The sequence below is a fragment of the Athene noctua genome, chromosome 13, assembly GCF_965140245.1.
Source record: "Athene noctua chromosome 13, bAthNoc1.hap1.1, whole genome shotgun sequence".
Lineage (NCBI taxonomy): Eukaryota > Metazoa > Chordata > Aves > Strigiformes > Strigidae > Athene > Athene noctua.
The window spans coordinates 23,125,581-23,143,277 of NC_134049.1; the positions used below are offsets into that span (position 1 = coordinate 23,125,581).

General features: G+C 53.4%; 1 protein-coding gene across 4 annotated transcripts; it reads left to right on the plus strand.

Annotated features, from left to right (window-relative positions):
• Positions 1–560: 560 nt before the first annotated feature.
• SNX1 (sorting nexin 1) lies at positions 561–17,620 on the plus strand. Of its 4 annotated transcripts, XM_074916934.1 has the most exons (17): positions 561–757; positions 1,332–1,343; positions 3,942–3,972; positions 5,381–5,439; positions 6,330–6,466; positions 7,738–7,804; positions 9,005–9,048; positions 10,044–10,185; positions 10,709–10,787; positions 11,530–11,605; positions 13,395–13,508; positions 13,656–13,749; positions 14,345–14,550; positions 15,812–15,955; positions 16,340–16,420; positions 16,848–16,919; positions 17,208–17,620. In XM_074916934.1, exons 1-17 carry the CDS (start codon positions 601–603, stop codon positions 17,256–17,258), a joined length of 1,566 nt encoding a protein of 521 aa, XP_074773035.1. In that variant the 5' UTR covers positions 561–600; the 3' UTR covers positions 17,259–17,620. The 4 variants fall into 4 exon arrangements, with proteins under 4 accessions (XP_074773035.1, XP_074773034.1, XP_074773033.1 ...); XM_074916933.1 differs by lacking the exons at positions 1,332–1,343; positions 3,942–3,972 and adding an exon at positions 4,709–4,717 and having other exon boundaries at positions 561–747; positions 5,337–5,439; XM_074916932.1 differs by lacking the exons at positions 1,332–1,343; positions 3,942–3,972 and having other exon boundaries at positions 561–771; positions 5,343–5,439.
• The last annotated feature ends 77 nt before the right edge of the window (positions 17,621–17,697 follow it).

The window sequence follows — 17,697 nt, forward strand, 5'->3', positions numbered from 1 at the left end:
AGGGAGTGTGGCCATGGCATGGAGAGGACTGTGGCCATCTTGGTTGGGGCATCCAAGGCACCATGGTGTCTGGGTCCGGGTGCTGAGGGGTTGGCGGCCTTCTGAGCTGGGGCACTGAGTCTCAGTCGGGGCCCCTCAGCTGAGGGGACCACGGGGTCTCAGCTGGGGCAGTGGGAGGACCACGACTGTCTCGGCTGGGGCACTGAGGGGACCGCAGCCACCTCTCTCGAGGCACTGAGGGATCCGTGGCCATCTTAGCCGGGGCGCTGAGGGCACTACGTGGGGGCACCCCGCCCGCAGTCCCCTCAGGCCTGGGCTCGCCCCGGGACGCCCGCACCGCCCCCTCCGCCCGCCATGGTACGGCCCGGAGAGCGCCCCCCGGCCTCGTGGCCGTCTCCATGGGGACGGAGAGACGCCTGCCAGCGGAGAGAACCGGCGGCGCTCATTGGCTCCACTTGTCCGGGGAGGGCGGGGCAGGCGGAGGCACCGCCCAATCCGGAGGCCGCCCGCCTCCCCGGCCCCGCCCCGCGGGTTCAGGCGGCGGCGGCGGTTTCCGGCGCGGCGGTCACAGGCGGAAGCGGGGGCGGCGGCAGCGCGGACATGGCGTCGGGCGGCGCCTGCGGCTCCCGCTCCCCCTCCCCGGCCGAGCGCCTCCCCCCGCCCTTCCCCGAGCCCCGCGGCGGCGACAGCGATGCGCCGGGGGCGGCCGACAGCGACACGGAGGGCGAGGACATCTTCACCGGCACCGTGAGTGCGGGCCGCGGGCGGGGAGTGGGGGGGTAGCGCGCAGGGGGTAGGCCCGGCCCGGGGCGGCTCTGAGGGGAGGGCTGCGGGGCCGGGCCCGTCGGTGCCTGCAGGTGGGCTGTCGCTGAGGGGCGGCCCGGTGCCCGCAGGTAGCGGTGTGGCATTCTCTGGGTTTGGTTATAAGGAAAGAGAAGTGCGTGTGATGCTTCTGGGCTCTTGCTCCTGTAGGGAGCCCGGCATCCCCTCCCTCCCCGAGAGCCCTTTAAACGACTTGGGTGTCTGCGAACGGGTGCCGTGGGGGGCAGGTGGGTGCCCAGGGGTCAGGGAGCAGGCCCCCGGGGAGCAGGCGGCTCCCTTGGCTGCGGGATTGTGAAACGGCTTGTGCCAGGCTTCTCTGTTTCCCCCGGGGTTATAACCTGTCAATTCTTGCAGAACCCAAGCATCTCAAAGGACCCGTCAGTGCGAAGATGTCCCCGCGCAACTTGGGCACAGCACTGGGGCAACTGCCTGCTGCTTGACACCTTCCTACAGCAGGCTCAGAGTAACTCACGAGCAGGTTGTGTCACTGGTTTAAAGCCTGGTGGCAGCCACAGCTCAGCGTCTTTGCTGCGCAGCTTGTGAGCCTTCACAGGGAAAAGCCGCATCTTCCTTCTCCCGGCATCAGCTCTCGTCCCGTCACCATCCAGAGGGTCCTGGTGTGGCTGACGTGGTGGTTGCTGCCTTCAGTTGGTACTGGGGGATGAACCTCTCTCTGCAGCAGGGTGAGATGACAGGAGGCATCTGATGTCTCCCGCTCATGGCGTGGAGTCTCACCAATGCCTTGGTGACCCTCCCTTGCCTAGTACTGGCACAGTTGGCTGCAGGATGGTCTAGGAAGGTTTGATGATACTTGTTCAGCAAACCAGGTCCACTGTGTTGCTGCATAAATTCCCTGCTGAAGGTGGAGGAGGTGTAAATGGTGAAGGGTTTCATCTCCTTTTCTTGTTTCTAATAGTGTTCTGTGCATGAATCCCTGGTTGCTGAAGGCTGTTGGCATTAACTCATGCCAGCTTTGGCCAGCTGCGCTGGTGTTTGTTCCAGGCAGTGACCAGCAGACAGGAGGGGAGTTAAAACACTGACTGGATGGTGTTTTCCTAAGCTGAATCCCTCCCCAGTCAGTCACTGACTTCAAGTTCTTGGGCTTGGTGTCTGCACCGAGCGAGGATCTCTGCTAGAGTTCACAGAGGCTGGCTCCTCCCGCAGTCTGGTTGCTTGAACGCTGCAGGTACTAGGGTTGATTTCCTAAGCTCTGTGAGCTGAGGCTGGTCACGTTGTACCCTGCGAGGGCTGACACCGTGGCCTTTGCCTGCCTCACCCAGGCTTTTTCCAGCCTGCCTGCTCCTGCCCTGTGGGCAGGAGGAGTTGGTGTTTCTGGCAGGAAGCTCTTCAGAAACCTTCATCTGTCTGCAGTTTCCCAGCCCTGATGAAAACATTGCTGTGCTCAGGCAGGCCTCAGGCAGATGACCATGGCCGCAAACACGTGAACCCACCTGCTGCTGGGAACGGAGCTGGCCTGGCCAAGCTTCTCCTGCCACTGGCACAAAGCTGGAGTTGTCTCTGCCTTTCTCTGCCCCACTTCTGGTGGAGCTCCTGGCCTGGTGCTGCCCTGATGTCCTTGAGCTATGCTTGCTCAGCAGTAGGCTGGCTTTTGCTGGTGGCTTAGCAGCGGGGAACAAGGCAGATTTGGGGAGATGTGGGTAGATTCTGTCCTATGTGAGCTTGTGAGGATGAAACTCTTGTATTGGTCTGGGCAAAACAGAACAGCAAGGTCTTGTGTTTTGAAAATAACATGGGAACGTGCAACCCTGGTCTTGCAAGAAGATGCTGGTACCTCTGGCTGGCACCAGGGTATGGTGATGGTCTTGAACTTCTTGGAACCTTTCTTTGTTGAAGAAACAGAAGACGTAGTAGGTGGCTTGTTGCTTTGTGGTAGGGTCAGCCTATGAAAACAGACAAGTGCCAACTGCCACGAGCTTTCATGCAAATAAAGCGACCCTTCGCCAAAACTGCAGTCTGTTAAGCTAAAGCAGCTTATCAGGTGCTTAGTGTTGTTGAACCAACTGTTATAACTAATGCTTGTCTCTTCTTTGCGACCCGGTGGCTTTGCTTGTCTGTCTGCCCTTGAGCATTAGCAAAACACTTTCTGTGAAGCAGGGGAGTCGGGCTGATGAGGCAGATCTACCCAGCTGCTGATGTTCAGGTGGCTTAACAGCACTTGGCCATCATACAGTAGCCAGCAAAGGAGTGTTTGGATCAGACACAAATATAACTGGAGCTGGACCTCATCAGTTAATGAAGTTTGGATCCCTGTGTGACCACAGTCCTCTCTAGGACTGTCCTCAAGGGCCAGCTCTTCTGACATGAGGCCTGCTTTCCTGTAGTAAGTGTCAGGCTTTCGCTGCGGGACTTAGGCAGCTTCTGCCTGCACACGTGATGGTTGGGGTGTGCTAAATCAGGCCTCTGAGATGGCGGGTGTTGTGTCATGGGCTGGTCTAAAAGAGGCCGTGGCTGTTCTGCGGTAGCAGATGGAGAAGTAGGAACATGACGTGATACTTTCATAGTCTTAGAAACTAAATTTAAGGCAGAATGAGAACTGGTCATGGTAGAAAAGCACATAGCCCTTTTCTGCGTTTGGGGGCTGGGAGACTCCTTAGGGAAGCTTCAGAGCCCACCTTACCTTGTCCATCTAGAGTGGGGTTTATTTACCAGCTTGAAGAGCTCCTGCAGAAGCAGCAGATCTGAATGAGACATGCTACAAATGTCCCTAACATAGATTGCTGGTGGTGGTCGCCCTCTTGTTGGCTTGGCCACCGGCTGGACGAAGTCCCTGTGGTGGTAGCACTCCTGTTGGCTTGGCCACCAGTCTGAAGGACCCTGTGGTGTATCTGGGTGTGATGTTGGGCATGGGTGTCTCCACTCCCCGCCCTCCATCACTAGCAAATACCTCACTAGCTCGTGCCTATAACCGTTGTGATCCAAGCTGAGAGCAGTCCCAGCTTTCTCCTCCAGGAAAATATCCTAAAATATGGGAGGGCTCAAATGGCACTGGTGTTTTACATACCCAAAGACTTGAGCCTACTTCAAAGAGGAGCTGCATTGGCACTGCTGCCTGTGCTCCTCCAGGAGCAGTGTGAACCGATGGTGTTTCCTTGCTGAAGAAAGTAATAAGGAGCCTGTCGGTTCGGAATCGCTGTTAATAGTGCTCCATTTAATGGTTGTCAAAGACCTGTTCTGTTCTCCACTAAGACGTTAAAGAATAGTACTTGCTGTCCAGTTCTTCCTTGGAATAATTTGTACTTGCTTGTCTGCCTGCAAAACGAAGGAGGATTCGTGATACCAGTGTCTGTAGCACTTGCTCGCAGCAGAAATGCAGAAATAGTTTTGTCTTGTGGAGTGGTAGACTGGTTGGCATACAAGCTCTCGATTAGGCTTTCACCTTGTCCCCCAGCCTGCCCCCAGTAGCCAGGACGGTCCCCTCCAGTGAAGCTGCGTGCCCAAGGGGCTGTGTGCTGTGACAGGATCAGCTGTGTTGTAAGTCCTGGCCCTGGGGCCCGGGGCTGGCTTGTCCCAGCTAAGCAGTACATAGTGAGCGTGAGCTTTGGGTCACAAAGCATGGTGTGCAAGGCTTTGCCAGCATCACTTTGCAAAACACGGAGAGCCATGGCTGGCTTTAGTCCAGCTGTGACAGCCTTGTCTCTGCTGCCAGCAGTGTTGTAGGAGGGGATGGTGCGGCTCCATGAAGCCAGCTCCCAGCAGTGCTGGGGCAGTGGAGTCCGTGAGCTCCTCTGGCACCACTTGGAAGTGAGCTGCTGCGTTGAAGCACGGCCTGGCTGCCTTCATGCAGGCCCTGACCAGCCGTCTGGGGAAGGGCAGTTTGGCTTGTGGTAGCGGTTGAACTGCTAGCACAAGTTAAGCTGCTGACAAGGCTCCCGTGGTCCCTGGCATCTTACCTTCAGGCAAGCAAATCGCCGCAGGTCTCTGCCGCCAGCAGTGACAGTTTGGCTCTCCCAAGGGATCTCCTGTCGGCAGCGTGCTCAGCTCACTATGGTTAAGTGCAGGAGGCTCTCTAGTGCTGCCCACATACCTTGAGGTGGTGTTAGTGCTGGTGTGCAAGTCACTACCTGGAAATGGCATGGCTGGGTGTGTTACGGGTGTTGTAAACAGGAGCTCTTGCGTGTCCTGGACTGCCTACTGCTCCCGACACCTGTGGTAGAAGGACTGGGGCTGTGATGATTGGCCAGTGGGCTGGCATGTCCCAGTGACCTGAGAGCTGCTCCTGTTCTCCTAAAAATTGGGGTCCAAAGTGGCTCTGAAGTTTCACATGATACTTGGTGTCCTTAACGGCTCAGATGCCACAGTACAGCCTTGCTGGCAGAGGTCATAATGCTCAGGGGTGGGTGCAAGGGAAGCAGTCTGTGCTGTCCTCCGGCCACTCTGCTCACACAGTAGTGACCCTGTGTGGCATCAGCTGGGAAGGTGAGCTGTTTGGTCGTCCAGCCTTCATCCCCCAGTGTAAATGACCTTTTGTTTATGTGTCTTTAATTCTTTTACAGAGCAAGCCCACAGCAGTGAAAAGGGAATCTCTTCTCCCTGTGAGCAGCACCTCCAAAGAGAATGGGGTTCGTGTAGAGGAAGATGATCAGGACTTATTTGCAGGTGGGTCTGCATCTGCTGGGTGTTTGCTGGGGCTTTCTGAACTCTAAGCCTGGAGTGATCTGGTTTTAAGCATGACGTGCAGGTCATGGGTATTTCTGGACTATCGCAGGCCCTTATCTCAAACTTGTGTTCCAGCCTGCTCTGAAAGCACTAAGCTCTGGTGGTGTTTTTGGGAAGGTCAGAGTAGCATGATCATACAGCAGGATTAACTGTTTGGAACCTGCAGAGGATGAAAATGGGGTTTGCTTTAGTTTTGTTGCCTTAAACTGTAACGTGGTGAGTGTCTTCTCAGAGTTAAAAAACTTTTGCTCTCTACCTTCTCCCTCCATGCAGGTGGAGGAAGCATCTCTAGTAGAGATGTGGCTGTTCCCAAGGAACAGGAAAGATAACACCCCTCAGCAGAGGAAAATGAGGAGGCTTAGGCCTTCCCCAGCTCTGGTCTGGTGGGACACCTCTGGCAGAGGCACCTGAGAGTCAATTCTGGAGACGCCTGCTAACAGATGAAAGTTTTTTACTTCCTCTGAGTGGAGAAGTGTACTGGGAAGGAGCCTGCTTTCTAGGCCATCCTACGTGCTGTGTAAAAAAAGTCCTGCTTGGCTTTAGCTGTTCTAGAGTGCAGCTCCTCTGGCATACAGCAAGAAGGTGATGCCTGGCTTCTTCTAGAACAAGAAGTTCATTGGATTAACTTAATGTTCTCCAGCAGGATTGATCAAATGCTCTTACTGCAGTGAAGATGCATTGAGTCATGCTCTTCCCAGTGCTTACAGGTGTCATCCCTGTGGATTTTTTTTTCTTCTCCCTAGAGCCTATCAACTTCTCTGAGAATATTGAAATTACCTTTCTGGAAACCCAAAGTAGAGAGGCTGACCCTTACAAACTTCTCTTGACAGATGCTACTGTAGAGTTGTCTCTAGACAGCACGCAAAACAGCCAGAAGAAGGAACTGTCCAAAGCATCCAGTCCTGCCCCCTCGTTAGAAGTAGCTGCAAGCTCTTCTTCTAGAAACCCTCCAAAGAGCTACGAGGAGGTGAGAATTGCTCTGAGCTTTCCAACTTGCCCTGCTGGTTTCAGACTGTAATTGGCAGCAACCTGTCTGTTTACTTAGTTGTAAACATGCATCTTAAATTATGCAATGAATGTAATTGCCATGTTGGATGCCCGGCTTGTATCTCAGGCCATCAGTCTGGGACTGATACCACTGAAATGGGGTTCAGATCAGCCTGATGGAATTCTTGCTTGTGTTGTGGTGCAGACTGCTTCCAAAGATGAAGTAGCAAGCAGCTGATCTGGTCCTGAGCATCTGAGCTCTGACTCGGAGCTCTGGAACGCTGTATTGTCACAGATGGGGCAAGTGATGTAGCTGCTTTTGTCCATGTTTTTAAAGGAAACAGTCTCCCAGGTGACATGAGAGCACAAGGTCCTTAAGTGGAACTTGTAGTGTGGTTGCCAGGCCCAGTTAATCAGGTGGTACTTGGCCTAAATCTGCGTTTTCTCCTATAGAGACACAAACTATTTGGACACAAGGGAAGTGCTCTTTTCCTGCCCCAAGCCCCCCTGAGCTCATGAGCATGGACTCCATAGTGCTGTCAGGAGTAGTGTCTCAGTCTGGCTTCGGACTGGCTTAAGTGAAGGAGCAATGCAGAACTAGGCCAGGATCCTGAGCTGTTCAGTGAACTGATAAGCTGTCACCTTCAGGTTCATATACCAAAGGCCGTTTGCCCAGTCCTTTAACAGCGTTCTGCTAACAAGGCACTGCAATGCTTGCTAAGCAAACCTGAAGCCTCTGCGGTCTGTCAGAGGCAGTACTGCTGGTACAGCTGCCCACCGGCCTTTAGCAAAGCAGGGTATGATGACAAGACCTGTTCAGACTGAGTCCGCCTGTTGCTGTCTTGGCTCTCATCTCTGTGTGCCTACACAGTACAACTTACCTTCTGCATAGGTTCGGTATCTTACGCTGTTTTGGATGAGAACAGAAGTTATGATGTAAAAGAGCCCAAAGAGAACTATCTTGTGCAGAGCTGAGGCTGGACTCAGCAGAGTTTCACCTTGGGGCTGAGCAGTCTGAGCAGATAGCAGTGTAGTAAGGACAAATCCGGTTTGGGATCCTTGGGATATGTAGCCTGGACACAAATGAGAAGCTCGAGGGCTTTATAGAATGGTCATGGCCAGACTGAGGTGCCAAAGATGCCCTGGCAGTGTGACGAGCTCAGCGCAGTGTATGGGACTTCAGTTTGGGGTGGTTTGAAGTTTTAGCTTTATAGTTTTAACTTGCTGTCCTTGTGTGCTTCCTCCAAACAGCTGGAAGAGGAGGAACAGGAGGACAAATTTGAGCTGACTGTAGGAGTGAGTGACCCAGAGAAAGTTGGTGAGTTAAAGTCCTGTCCTGCTGCACGGTGAAACACAGTTAGACAAGCTAAGCTTGGCAGTAGGACTGAATGCAGCTGTCACCTTCGTGCCACAGCCCCAGCTTTCGAGCTGTCTCTGCAAGCACAAACTTGATCCTGGAGTAACTTCTCCAAGACTTCTTCCAACATCTTGAAGAAATGAAGCTACACAAAGCAAAATGCCTAGGTCCCAAACGAGTGAGGCAGAAGCAGGTTCTGGAAGGCCAGGGACTTCAAAGGCAGGCAGCAAGGAGTGAGTGTTTTGGGAGGGGTAAATGTGGTGCTTGTGGTTGTGGAGCTTGGTGTCTGGAACTGTGGTGACCAACTTGACTTGACCGCCAGTGAGCACTGTCCTGCGTAGGCTGGCAAAGGGGAGGTAAAACTGCCTTAACCTAAAACTGAGTGTATTATTCCATGCTCTGGCACCTTTCCCTAGCAGCTGTGCTTGCCAGGGAAGCCACTCTGGCTTCAAACCGAGAAGCAAGAGGGTTTCTCTGATGAAAGTGGGGGTCAGAGGAACTTGGCCAGCTATGTGGCGGTCCTGAGGGGCAAAGAACCCACGGTAACATCTGATCCCAGCCAGCAGAGCAGCCTCATGAGTGGCAACTTGTTCTTGCTTCATGGCTTGTGAGCTCTGGAGCTGGGAGGTGCACTGACTTGTAAATCAGAGGTATATTAGGGATAGTATCAGACCTCTGAGGGTGCCCTTCAGTTGAACTACCAGGTAAACAAGGGGATTTCTGTATTAGCTGGAGAAAACTGCCTGTGATGTTTCAAAATCCAACCACAGGCAGCCAGGGGCTGTCTGACTTGCTTCCCCTGAATAGACTGCTTCATGTGCTGTACAGCCACCGAATTGTTGCGTGCTGAGCAGATGCGTGGAGTCAGCCCAAACGCTGTCGGTGTAACAAGCGCCTGATTGTCAGTGTTGGCTGCCATAGGAAGGAAAAGGAGGGCTAAGCAGTCAGGTTGGGGAAATGCCTAGTGGGCAGGAATCCAGGGTCCCACAGTGAGCTGCTGCCTGTGGTTCTGCCTGAAGATTCGGGGCTTCATCAGGCCGAAGATCAGAACCACTGAGGCAGGCAAAGGCCGGGAGATTGCCAGAGCCTCGTGCTTTGCATTCAGGTGATCGTGGAAAGTGCTAATCTTGTGATACTGATGCCTTGTTTCTCTTTCCCTAGGGGATGGCATGAATGCGTATGTAGCCTACAAAGTGTCAACACAGGTATGTCTGACTTGTTGCTCCTGAGAGGGAGGTGCCATTATTTTTCTGTGCTTGAAGGCAGCTGTACTGTCTGCTCTTAGCCAAGCCAGCAGTGCCCTAAATAGACAGGAAGTCTGAATGCCTTGTTACATGCGTTCAGGAGTTATAGCTCACCCCTACAGATCAAAGGATGAGCCTAGCTGAGAAATAGGTTTTGAATCTATTTGAAAGGAGACTGTCTTTTTTTTTTCCAGACAGTTACCTCTTTGCAGTCCTGGCTGATACTGATGCTCAGTGTTGGAGTGAGCAGCCGGAATGACATCTGTTAGGGAGAGCCTTAGACACTGGGGCTGTTGCTAGAGATTTTGTGCCGATAGTCGTATTAAATTAAGCTGACCTGAACTTGGCTCTCACTGAAGAGCTGCTGCTATAGCTGATGTCATGTCAGAACCTGCCCTCCTGGGCTAGAAAAGAGCAAGAAAATGAGCCTTCTGCAGCTGCTGCCCTGCTTGGAGCTTTGGGGTGCTGCTTTGAGCTCTGCAAAAAGTTGTTCCTAGCTGTCTGCACAGCGGCTGCTGGACTACAGGCATCTTGTGGTCTGAACCTGATGGTATGTGAAGGGGACTAGGGGAGCCTCCACCCTGCAAACACAGTCAAAAGCCACTGGCAGCCCCTGTAGTCTTAAGTGTGACCTGACAACAGTCCCTGTTCCTGTGTGGAGCAGGGATCATGGGATTAGGCAACAGGCAGGGCTTACCAAGCAGCCCACAGCTGCAGTGCCAGCTGCTCTGTTGTTTAGTGGCATCAGTACTGCTGCTCGGTCCAAGGAGAACTGTTAGGAGGTAAGTTGCTGAAAACCTAGGCTGAAGCTTGCTCTATTCATTCCTCATATCTTGCAAAGCTCAAGCTGTCCTACTTCATCCCCAGAAGTGACAGCAGGTAGAGCTAGCAAGCCTGTGCATGCAGGGGCAGGCTTTCCTAGGTGAGTCTGATCTGAGTCTTGTCTCTTCCCCCAGACGAGCATGCCAATGTTCAGGAGCAAGCAGTTTTCAGTGAAAAGGAGGTTCAGTGACTTTCTGGGTCTCTATGAGAAGTTGTCGGAGAAGCATGCCCAAAATGGGTTCATCGTTCCTCCACCGCCTGAGAAGAGTCTCATAGGTGAGAGCGCTAGAGCTGGTCCTTGTGCCAGGGAGCTTTGTGCCCGAAGGACCAGGCCTGCCTGCAGTCTCAAAGCTGAGAGGGAAACTGCAGAGCAGCCGTGGGAAGCAGGCGTGGAAAATTATCTGGGTTCTGTGACATGGGCAAAACTCTAGTTCCGTACTTGGAGCTCTGGTCTAAAGCCTTGTTTGAGTTCGCAGATGCCTCCACATCTGCTTGATATAGAGTAAAACCTCGTCCTCTGTGCTGTCACTGAATTGCTGTTCACTTGAGGAACCTGTATAAGCCTTCCAGTCCTGCCTGGCATTGCTTTGCCTCTTTTCTGGATGTCAACTTCTGCTAGATGTTAGGTATAAGCAGATTTTAAATTTCCAAGTAGTTCTTGCTGATGCAAGGTCTAATTCCTGTTGTCAAACGCCTCTCCTCTGCTGTCACCCTGATAGTCCATACATTGTCACAAACCACGCTGCCCTGTGTGTTGAGTTTGAAGCAGCTTATTAATTGCATCTTCCTTCTGTGCTAGGAATGACCAAAGTGAAAGTTGGGAAAGAAGACTCCTCCTCTGCAGAGTTCCTAGAAAAAAGACGGGCTGCTCTAGAGAGGTACAGACCCCAACAGCTATCCCCTCGTGCCTGAACCAAGCAAGGGACCTCTGAAAGGTCAGACTGGCTGCACTCTCCTCCCTACATGAGAAAAGCAGTCTGCTTCTAGGTCTGCAGCAAACCTGGAGGCTGCTGAAGAATTGCAACTGCAGGGAGTTGCTTTGACTCTGTAATACAATCTCCTGCTTCAAAAACCTCTGCTGGTGTTTTGTCCAAATCTGTCCAAACTCCACTGACAAGGCAGGGAGAAAACTGAGCTGTCTCAGGAGCCCAAAAATATGATGTTAGGTACTTGTACAAACAGTCCAGATCAGGTGCGAAGCAACTCAATCTGTCTGACTTGCACCCTGACTAGACAGCCACAAGTGGCCTTTGCTCTGCTGCCTGTGGTGACTTGCAGTTAGCACGGGGATGCTGATCCCCTCCAGCCTCGTCCCCTGAAAGATACGTTCAGGTGTCATTGTTGAAGATGTAAAGCTGGATCTTGATCACTTGGCAAATCAACTAACTTTATTGCTATAGCAAGTAATAAAGGTCTGGCAGGTCTGGTCTTGCAGGTCAGTCTCGCTGAAGTCCACAGGGAGGTAGGACTCCTGGCGTGTGAATGACAACAGCTTGTTGGGCCTGACTTCCAGCTACTGAACTGCCATTTCAGAGCAAATAAGTGTGTTGCACTTGCTGTGATGGCTCAGACCCAGATTTGCTACAACCAAAGTAACTCCTGTTGTGTTCCTCTCCGCAGGTACCTACGGAGAGTGGTCAGCCATCCAACAATGCTGCAGGACCCAGACGTCAGGGAGTTCCTGGAAAAGGAGGAGGTCAGTAGTGTGCAGTAACGTAGCTACAAGTACCTCGAAAGTGCAGAAGGAAACTACATGAGCAGTTAGTGAGGCGTGGTGCTTCAGAGCTCAGTAAGAAGCAGCAGGACCCTGTAAGAGCTCTTAACGAACGATGAGAACAGCTGTGGTGGGTTGACACTGGCTGGATGCCAGGTGCCCACCAAAGCTGCTCTGTCACTCCCCTCCTCAGCTGGACAAGGGAGAGAGAAAATACAACCAAAGGTTTGTGGCTCAGGATGAGGACAAGGGAGGTCACTCAGCAATTACTGTCACGGGCAAAACAGACTCAGCTTAAGGAAAATTAATTTGATTTATTGTGAATCAAATCAGAGAAGGGTAATAAGAAAATTAAAATAAATCTTAAAACACCTCTCCCACCCCTCCCCTCTGTTCCTCCTGGGCTCAGCTTTGCTCCTGATTTCTCTCCCTCCTCCCCTTCCAGCAGCGCAGCGGTCAGGGGATGGGGGCTGTGCCCAGTCCACTGCCCGTTGTTTCTGCTGCTCCCTCCTCCTCAGGGGAGGACTCCTCACACTCCAGTGTGGGGTCCCTCCCACAGGAGACAGTCCTCCACGAACTTCTTCACTGACCTTGGTGTCTGCAGAGTTGTTTCTCTCACATATTCTCACTCCTCTCTCCAGCTGCTATTGCTGTTCTGCAGTGACTTTTTTCGCCACCTTACATATGTTATCCCAGAGGTGCTACCACTGTCGCTGATGGGCTCAGCCTTGGCCAGCAGTGGGTCTGTCTTGGAGCCAGATGGCATTGGCATTCTCGGATATGGGGGAAGCTTCTAGCAGCTTCTCTTGGGAGTCACCCCTCTAGCCCACCTTCTACCAAAACCTTGCCACGCAATCTCAATGCAACAGAACTCTTTCTTCTCTGTCAGTGCTTGTCTAAGCACTGTACACTCCTAAAGAGCTCTGACCTAGCTTGCATACGTCGTGGTGGGGGCACACATTGAGAGCACGGGTAGCCTTTGTTCTCCAAAAGCCATGACAGGAGTGTAGCCTGCTGTTTGGAGGTGAGGGAGGTCCCATGCTGGCTTGATCTGATGCTCAGATGTTAAGGGAGAGCTGGCTCTATACTGAACATGTGGCTGATGAGGTCCCTGCTCCTCCAAGGAGAGTGTGACTGTGCCCAACCGCACACCTGATGTGGAGGAGTCATTCTTAAAGAGGCTGAGCCCTGGGGAAATGCTAGCCTGAGTGATTCCAGCACTAATGCTGTGCTGCAGGGCTCTGAGGTAGGAGCAGGCATCATGGAAACACCTCACTTTGCTGCTGAGCAGATGCAGCTCTGTCTGGAAAATAGTTGTGGCAGGTGTAGAGTGTTTCCCAGCATCAAAACACTGCTCTGCTCTAGTGTCCACCAGCAGTGTTGAACTACTGCTGGCTTTTGGAGAGATGCTCGAAGCACTTCTGCATGCCTGTGTGACCTGTGGCAGCTTGGGCAGCCCTCAGTTCAGTGATTCAGGTAGTGTGGCTGCTTCTTACAGATCTCCCTTACCTTGGCCAAGCAGAACAGTGGGCTCCAGATTCAATGTAAGGTTTAGGAACTCTTTGTTTGAAAATCACTCCATCCTGTTACTGGAAATACTTTACAGGCTATGCCACTGCTCAGGTACTGTCTGGCTAATCCTTTGCCATAGCTGTGGTGTGTGGGTTGCTGTGTGCAAAGAAACCTGCCTGTCAAGGGACCCGCAAGGGAGAACGATGCCACTGTGGTGCTTTTATCTCCTGGCAAAGCAAACTTTTCTGTTTCTTTATAGCTACCAAGAGCAGTAGGCACCCAGACCCTGAGTGGAGCAGGAATACTGAAGATGTTCAACAAAGCTACAGATGCTGTCAGTAAAATGACCATCAAGATGAACGAATCAGACATTGTAAGTATGAGGACACCTCTGGGCTGTCCTCGCTCCGGAGCTGTGTGCTGTCCCCAGCTCAAGCTTTGGGTGCGAGATGCAAGGAAAGCTCCGCAGTCCGACAGCGATGCCACCTGTGAGAATTAGCTCTGGGTTTACCCATTTCAGTGGTTCGAGGAGAAGCTGCAGGAGGTGGAGTGTGAGGACCAGCGGCTACGGAAGTTGCATGCTGTCGTGGAAACTCTGGTGAACCACAGGAAAGGTAACGAGCTCAGTACCGCTTGCTCTGTAGCTTGACCTGTAGCAGTTAAGGCTTGTGTGGTGCCTGGAGGTCACCAGGTGTCCTGGGAGGCACTTCTGAGAAGATGTGACCCTGCTTCCTTACTGTAAAGGACTCTCAGTCTCTTCATCATGGAAGACAGAAGTAAAAATAGTAATCCCACCTCTTCTGTCCGGCCCTACAAGCGTAGGATGATGGTTGAAGTGACCCAGCGTCCTGCTGGACAAAGGCTGCGGTAGCAAACCTCAGCAGAGCTATCTTATTACCAATTCTGAGCTGGCCTCTGGCAGGGAGCAGGGGTGGTTTTCTTCCCCTGCATGTTTTGGCTGACTTCTGCAAAGCTGTGCCTGTCCTCTCACTCCGCTGCTTCCCTTCTCCCTGGCTGGAGTTGCCTAGCCCTCCTCCCACCGTGCTGCAGAAGCTGCCAGCTCGGGCCGAGACAGTGCTGGCTTTTCCAGCTGATGTCTCCTGGGGCTACAGAAAAGCAGCAATTTGGGCCAAACTCTAGGCTGGGGCTTGACTTGCAGAGCGCCCGGTGTAGTGAGGCCCCTCGGTTGACTCTCATTCTGTTCACTAGAGCTAGCATTGAACACAGCCCAGTTTGCAAAGAGTCTGGCCATGCTGGGGAGCTCGGAGGACAACACGGCCCTGTCCCGGGCGCTGTCCCAGCTGGCTGAGGTGGAAGAGAAGATTGAACAGCTGCACCAGGAACAGGCTAACAATGACTTCTTCCTCCTGGCCGAGCTCCTGGGAGACTACATCCGCCTTCTCTCAGTTGTAAGGGTAAGCACAGCTTTGGGGCAAGCTCTAGGCTACTGGTCCTAGTACCAGTTTTAGGCTTAGGTGTGCCAGGAAGCGGCTGGCGACCTAAATTCAAGCACAGGGCGTGGCATTGCCTCTGACTTCTCCAGGCAGAGGGCAGGCTTGCTGCTTGTCCAGAGGTGCACATGTCGGAGTGGTTAAATTGGAAAAGCAGGGTAGGTGAGGCCTGGCTGCGCTGCTGTTCTCCAGGGGGGATGTAGAGCAAGTTCATGACTTGCAGGTGAAGGCTGCGGCCACTGCAGAGGCTGTGAGCTGATAACCTGTGATCTCTGTGTTGCAAATAGATCTGTCAAGCACCTACTGGGGAAGGGCTTGAGTCTTCGAGGCCTTGCAACCTGCCTTGTGCCTCCTTGCTGGAGGCCCAAAGAAGCAAGTCCCAAGTGAGGTGCAAATCTGGCAGGCTGACTCATTCATGCCCCAAATGTCCTGCCTCTGAGCAGTCATTTCTGGAGGCTAGAGGCCAGAATGCAGCCTAGTGAGTAGTCAAAAGGCTTTCTGGTCTGCCAGTCTGTACTGGGAGGTGTGGTGGGTGCTCCAGAGCAGGACCAAGATTAATAGGATTTCTCTGGGATGTGGTAGGGAGCCTTGTCTCTGGCCTGCTCTGTCCTTCTGACCAGGCTATCAGACACCACTTTCTGCTTTTCTGGCTCTTCCCCACAGTCTGCCTTGGATGCGTTCAGAAGCCTAACGAAAGCTTCCTTGCTTGGGCTGGCGATTTGCAGGCCTGCTAAAATCATCTGGCCTCCTGGCAGAGGCCTGCGAGCTGCTGCTGGAGATCTGTGTGGGCCGAGCAACGGCAGCTCCTTGCCCCGGCCGCTCTGGACAGCAGGACTGAAGTGGGCTGGCGCTGAGCTTGGGGCTGAGCTGGATGCTGTGCCTGGGCCGCTGCCAGTTCAGTGGGTGGCCTCGGGCCTGTCTGGGCTCGCGCTGAACCGTGAGCGTGGCTGGAGCTTTTCTCTCCTGCCAAACCCTAGAGCAGGTGGGCAAACCCTGCGCTGCCAGCCCTGCATGGAGGGAGCCCCAGAGCTGCTTCTCAAGTGTGAGTTGGTGGGTGTTGAACCTGGGCTCCTTAGAGCAGCCCCTAAGAGGGGTCCAGGAGCTCACCTGAAGCAGCTCTGCTGTTAGCAGGTGTCCCCTGTGCCGAAGGTTGTCACTGTCAGCAGAGCTCCTTGCAGCTGGTGTGGTGGCAGAGCAGCGCTCAGACTCTGCTCCTTCCTTTCAGGGAGCCTTTGACCAGCGCATGAAGACCTGGCAGCGGTGGCAGGACGCCCAGGCCATGCTGCAGAAGAAGAGGGAAATGGAGGCCAGGCTGCTCTGGGCCAACAAACCTGACAAGCTGCAGCAGGCCAAGGAGGAGATCTCAGAGGTAGGGAGTGAGGAGCGCTGGCGTCTCTGCTCGGCTCCTTCCCTCCGTACTCAGCTGCTGAGCAGTAAGAAGGGGACCTTTTGAGAAGGGTCTGAGCTGAAGGGAGGGGTATCTATTGCCAAGCTTGCCTCAAGGGATAAGCCAGCCTTGAGCAAGCCCTGTGGGAAGCCACAGATGCTGCAGGAGTTGCTGCTCACGGTCCCACCTCCTGTGGCTTCCTTGCTGAGCTTGCAGTAAGCAGGGAGGACCAGAAATGCCAGGCTTTGCTCCAGCAGTGCCTCTCACATCAACAGTCGTGGCTACAAAACTGCTTGGAGAGGACAGCAAGAGCTTCCTCCCCTCCCCTCCCCTCCTCTGGAAACAGCACGCTTCCTCTCTCCGCAGTGGGAGTCTCGTGTGACACAGTACGAAAGGGACTTTGAGCGGATTTCTGCTGTCATCCGCAAGGAAGTGATACGGTTTGAGGTACGTTTGGCCCAGCCCTCGGCATGCAGCCCTCCAGCCAGTTGGCCTTAATGTGCTTTAGCTGGAAACACCAGTGTGGGCTAGCCAAGGGCCTCCTGGGCTCCTGACCCCACTCCCACTACAGCAGTTGGCAATGTTTGTAAATCTGGACATGTGTGAGTTGGGGCATCACTGATGTCTTTTGGCAGAGGCGGGGCTTCTGCGCAGAGAAGTGTCCCTGTTAAAATGGAGGTGGGTGGGTGACGATCCTCTGAGCCATCAGGCTGGGACCAGAGATCAGCTTCATCCTCAGTGTTTCAGGCCCTTGCGCTGGTCTCTTTTTGGGGCCCCAGGAGGAACAAAAAATCCTGATGGCTTCTCCTTCCCCCCCCCCGCCAAAAGCCAGAAGGTTTCAGTGGTTCATTCAGCCTATGGCCATCTCTTGCAGAAAGAGAAATCCAAGGACTTCAGAAACCACGTCACTAAGTACCTTGAGACGTTATTAAACTCTCAGCAACAGGTGAGTAGCCCCAAGACCTGCCATGGTTTTACCTCTCCAAGCTCAGCAGTGCGAGCTCCTGCCCCCCTCAGGCGTGAGCCCCCGCTGTGGGTGCGTCCGGGGTGCGGGGAGGGATGACCCTCCATGGGCTGGAGCAGGGCAAAACCGAAGCATTTCATCCCCCTTGATGCCTTTTTAGGGGGGGATTTCTGCCCCCCCCCAGATGCTTCTCAGCTCGCTCCGCGCTTGAACCGTGCTGGCAAAGTGCCTGCAGGCTCCTGACTCTCCCTCTCTCTCCCCTCTCCGCAGCTGGTGAAGTACTGGGAAGCGTTCCTGCCCGAAGCCAAGGCCATTTCTTAATTGGACTGAACGAACGGGTGTACCTGAAGTTTGCCTTTTTTTTTTTTTTATATACACTATACCTCTTCCTCTTTTACACGTGAACAAACCCTAGTTAAACACTCTGGAGCTGGTAGAGGTTTAACCCCCAGATGAGCAGCTTGCAAGCCAGTAACTCTTCTAACTGTATATTTTTCATTTAGCAACATATATTTTCTTACTGAAGAGAAACTAGTTTCCTGCTTCAAGACCAGACCTGCAGCAGGGGGTTAACAATATATGTAAAATGTATATTTTTCAGGCTGGGTTTTAGGGCTCTAATCACTATCTTACTCCTGCAGTGCCATTAAAATTCTGTAATAAAACTTCTATCAGGGCAAACAGCCTCTGTGTCTGTTCGTGGGCCGGGGTGGGGAGGGGTAACGGCCGCAGGCTGTGGTGTGGTGGGAGGCGGGAGCCT

Excerpts from the sequence above, each read along its gene's own strand:
- SNX1 (XM_074916932.1), top strand. The coding sequence starts at position 601 with ATGGCGTCGGGCGGCGCCTGCGGCTCCCGCTCCCCCTCCCCGGCCGAG. Across the intron at positions 5,440-6,329 it reads TGATCAGGACTTATTTGCAG|ATGCTACTGTAGAGTTGTCT; the intron begins GTGGGTCTGCAT and ends TTCTCTTGACAG. Across the intron at positions 13,509-13,655 it reads AGATGAACGAATCAGACATT|TGGTTCGAGGAGAAGCTGCA; the intron begins GTAAGTATGAGG and ends TACCCATTTCAG.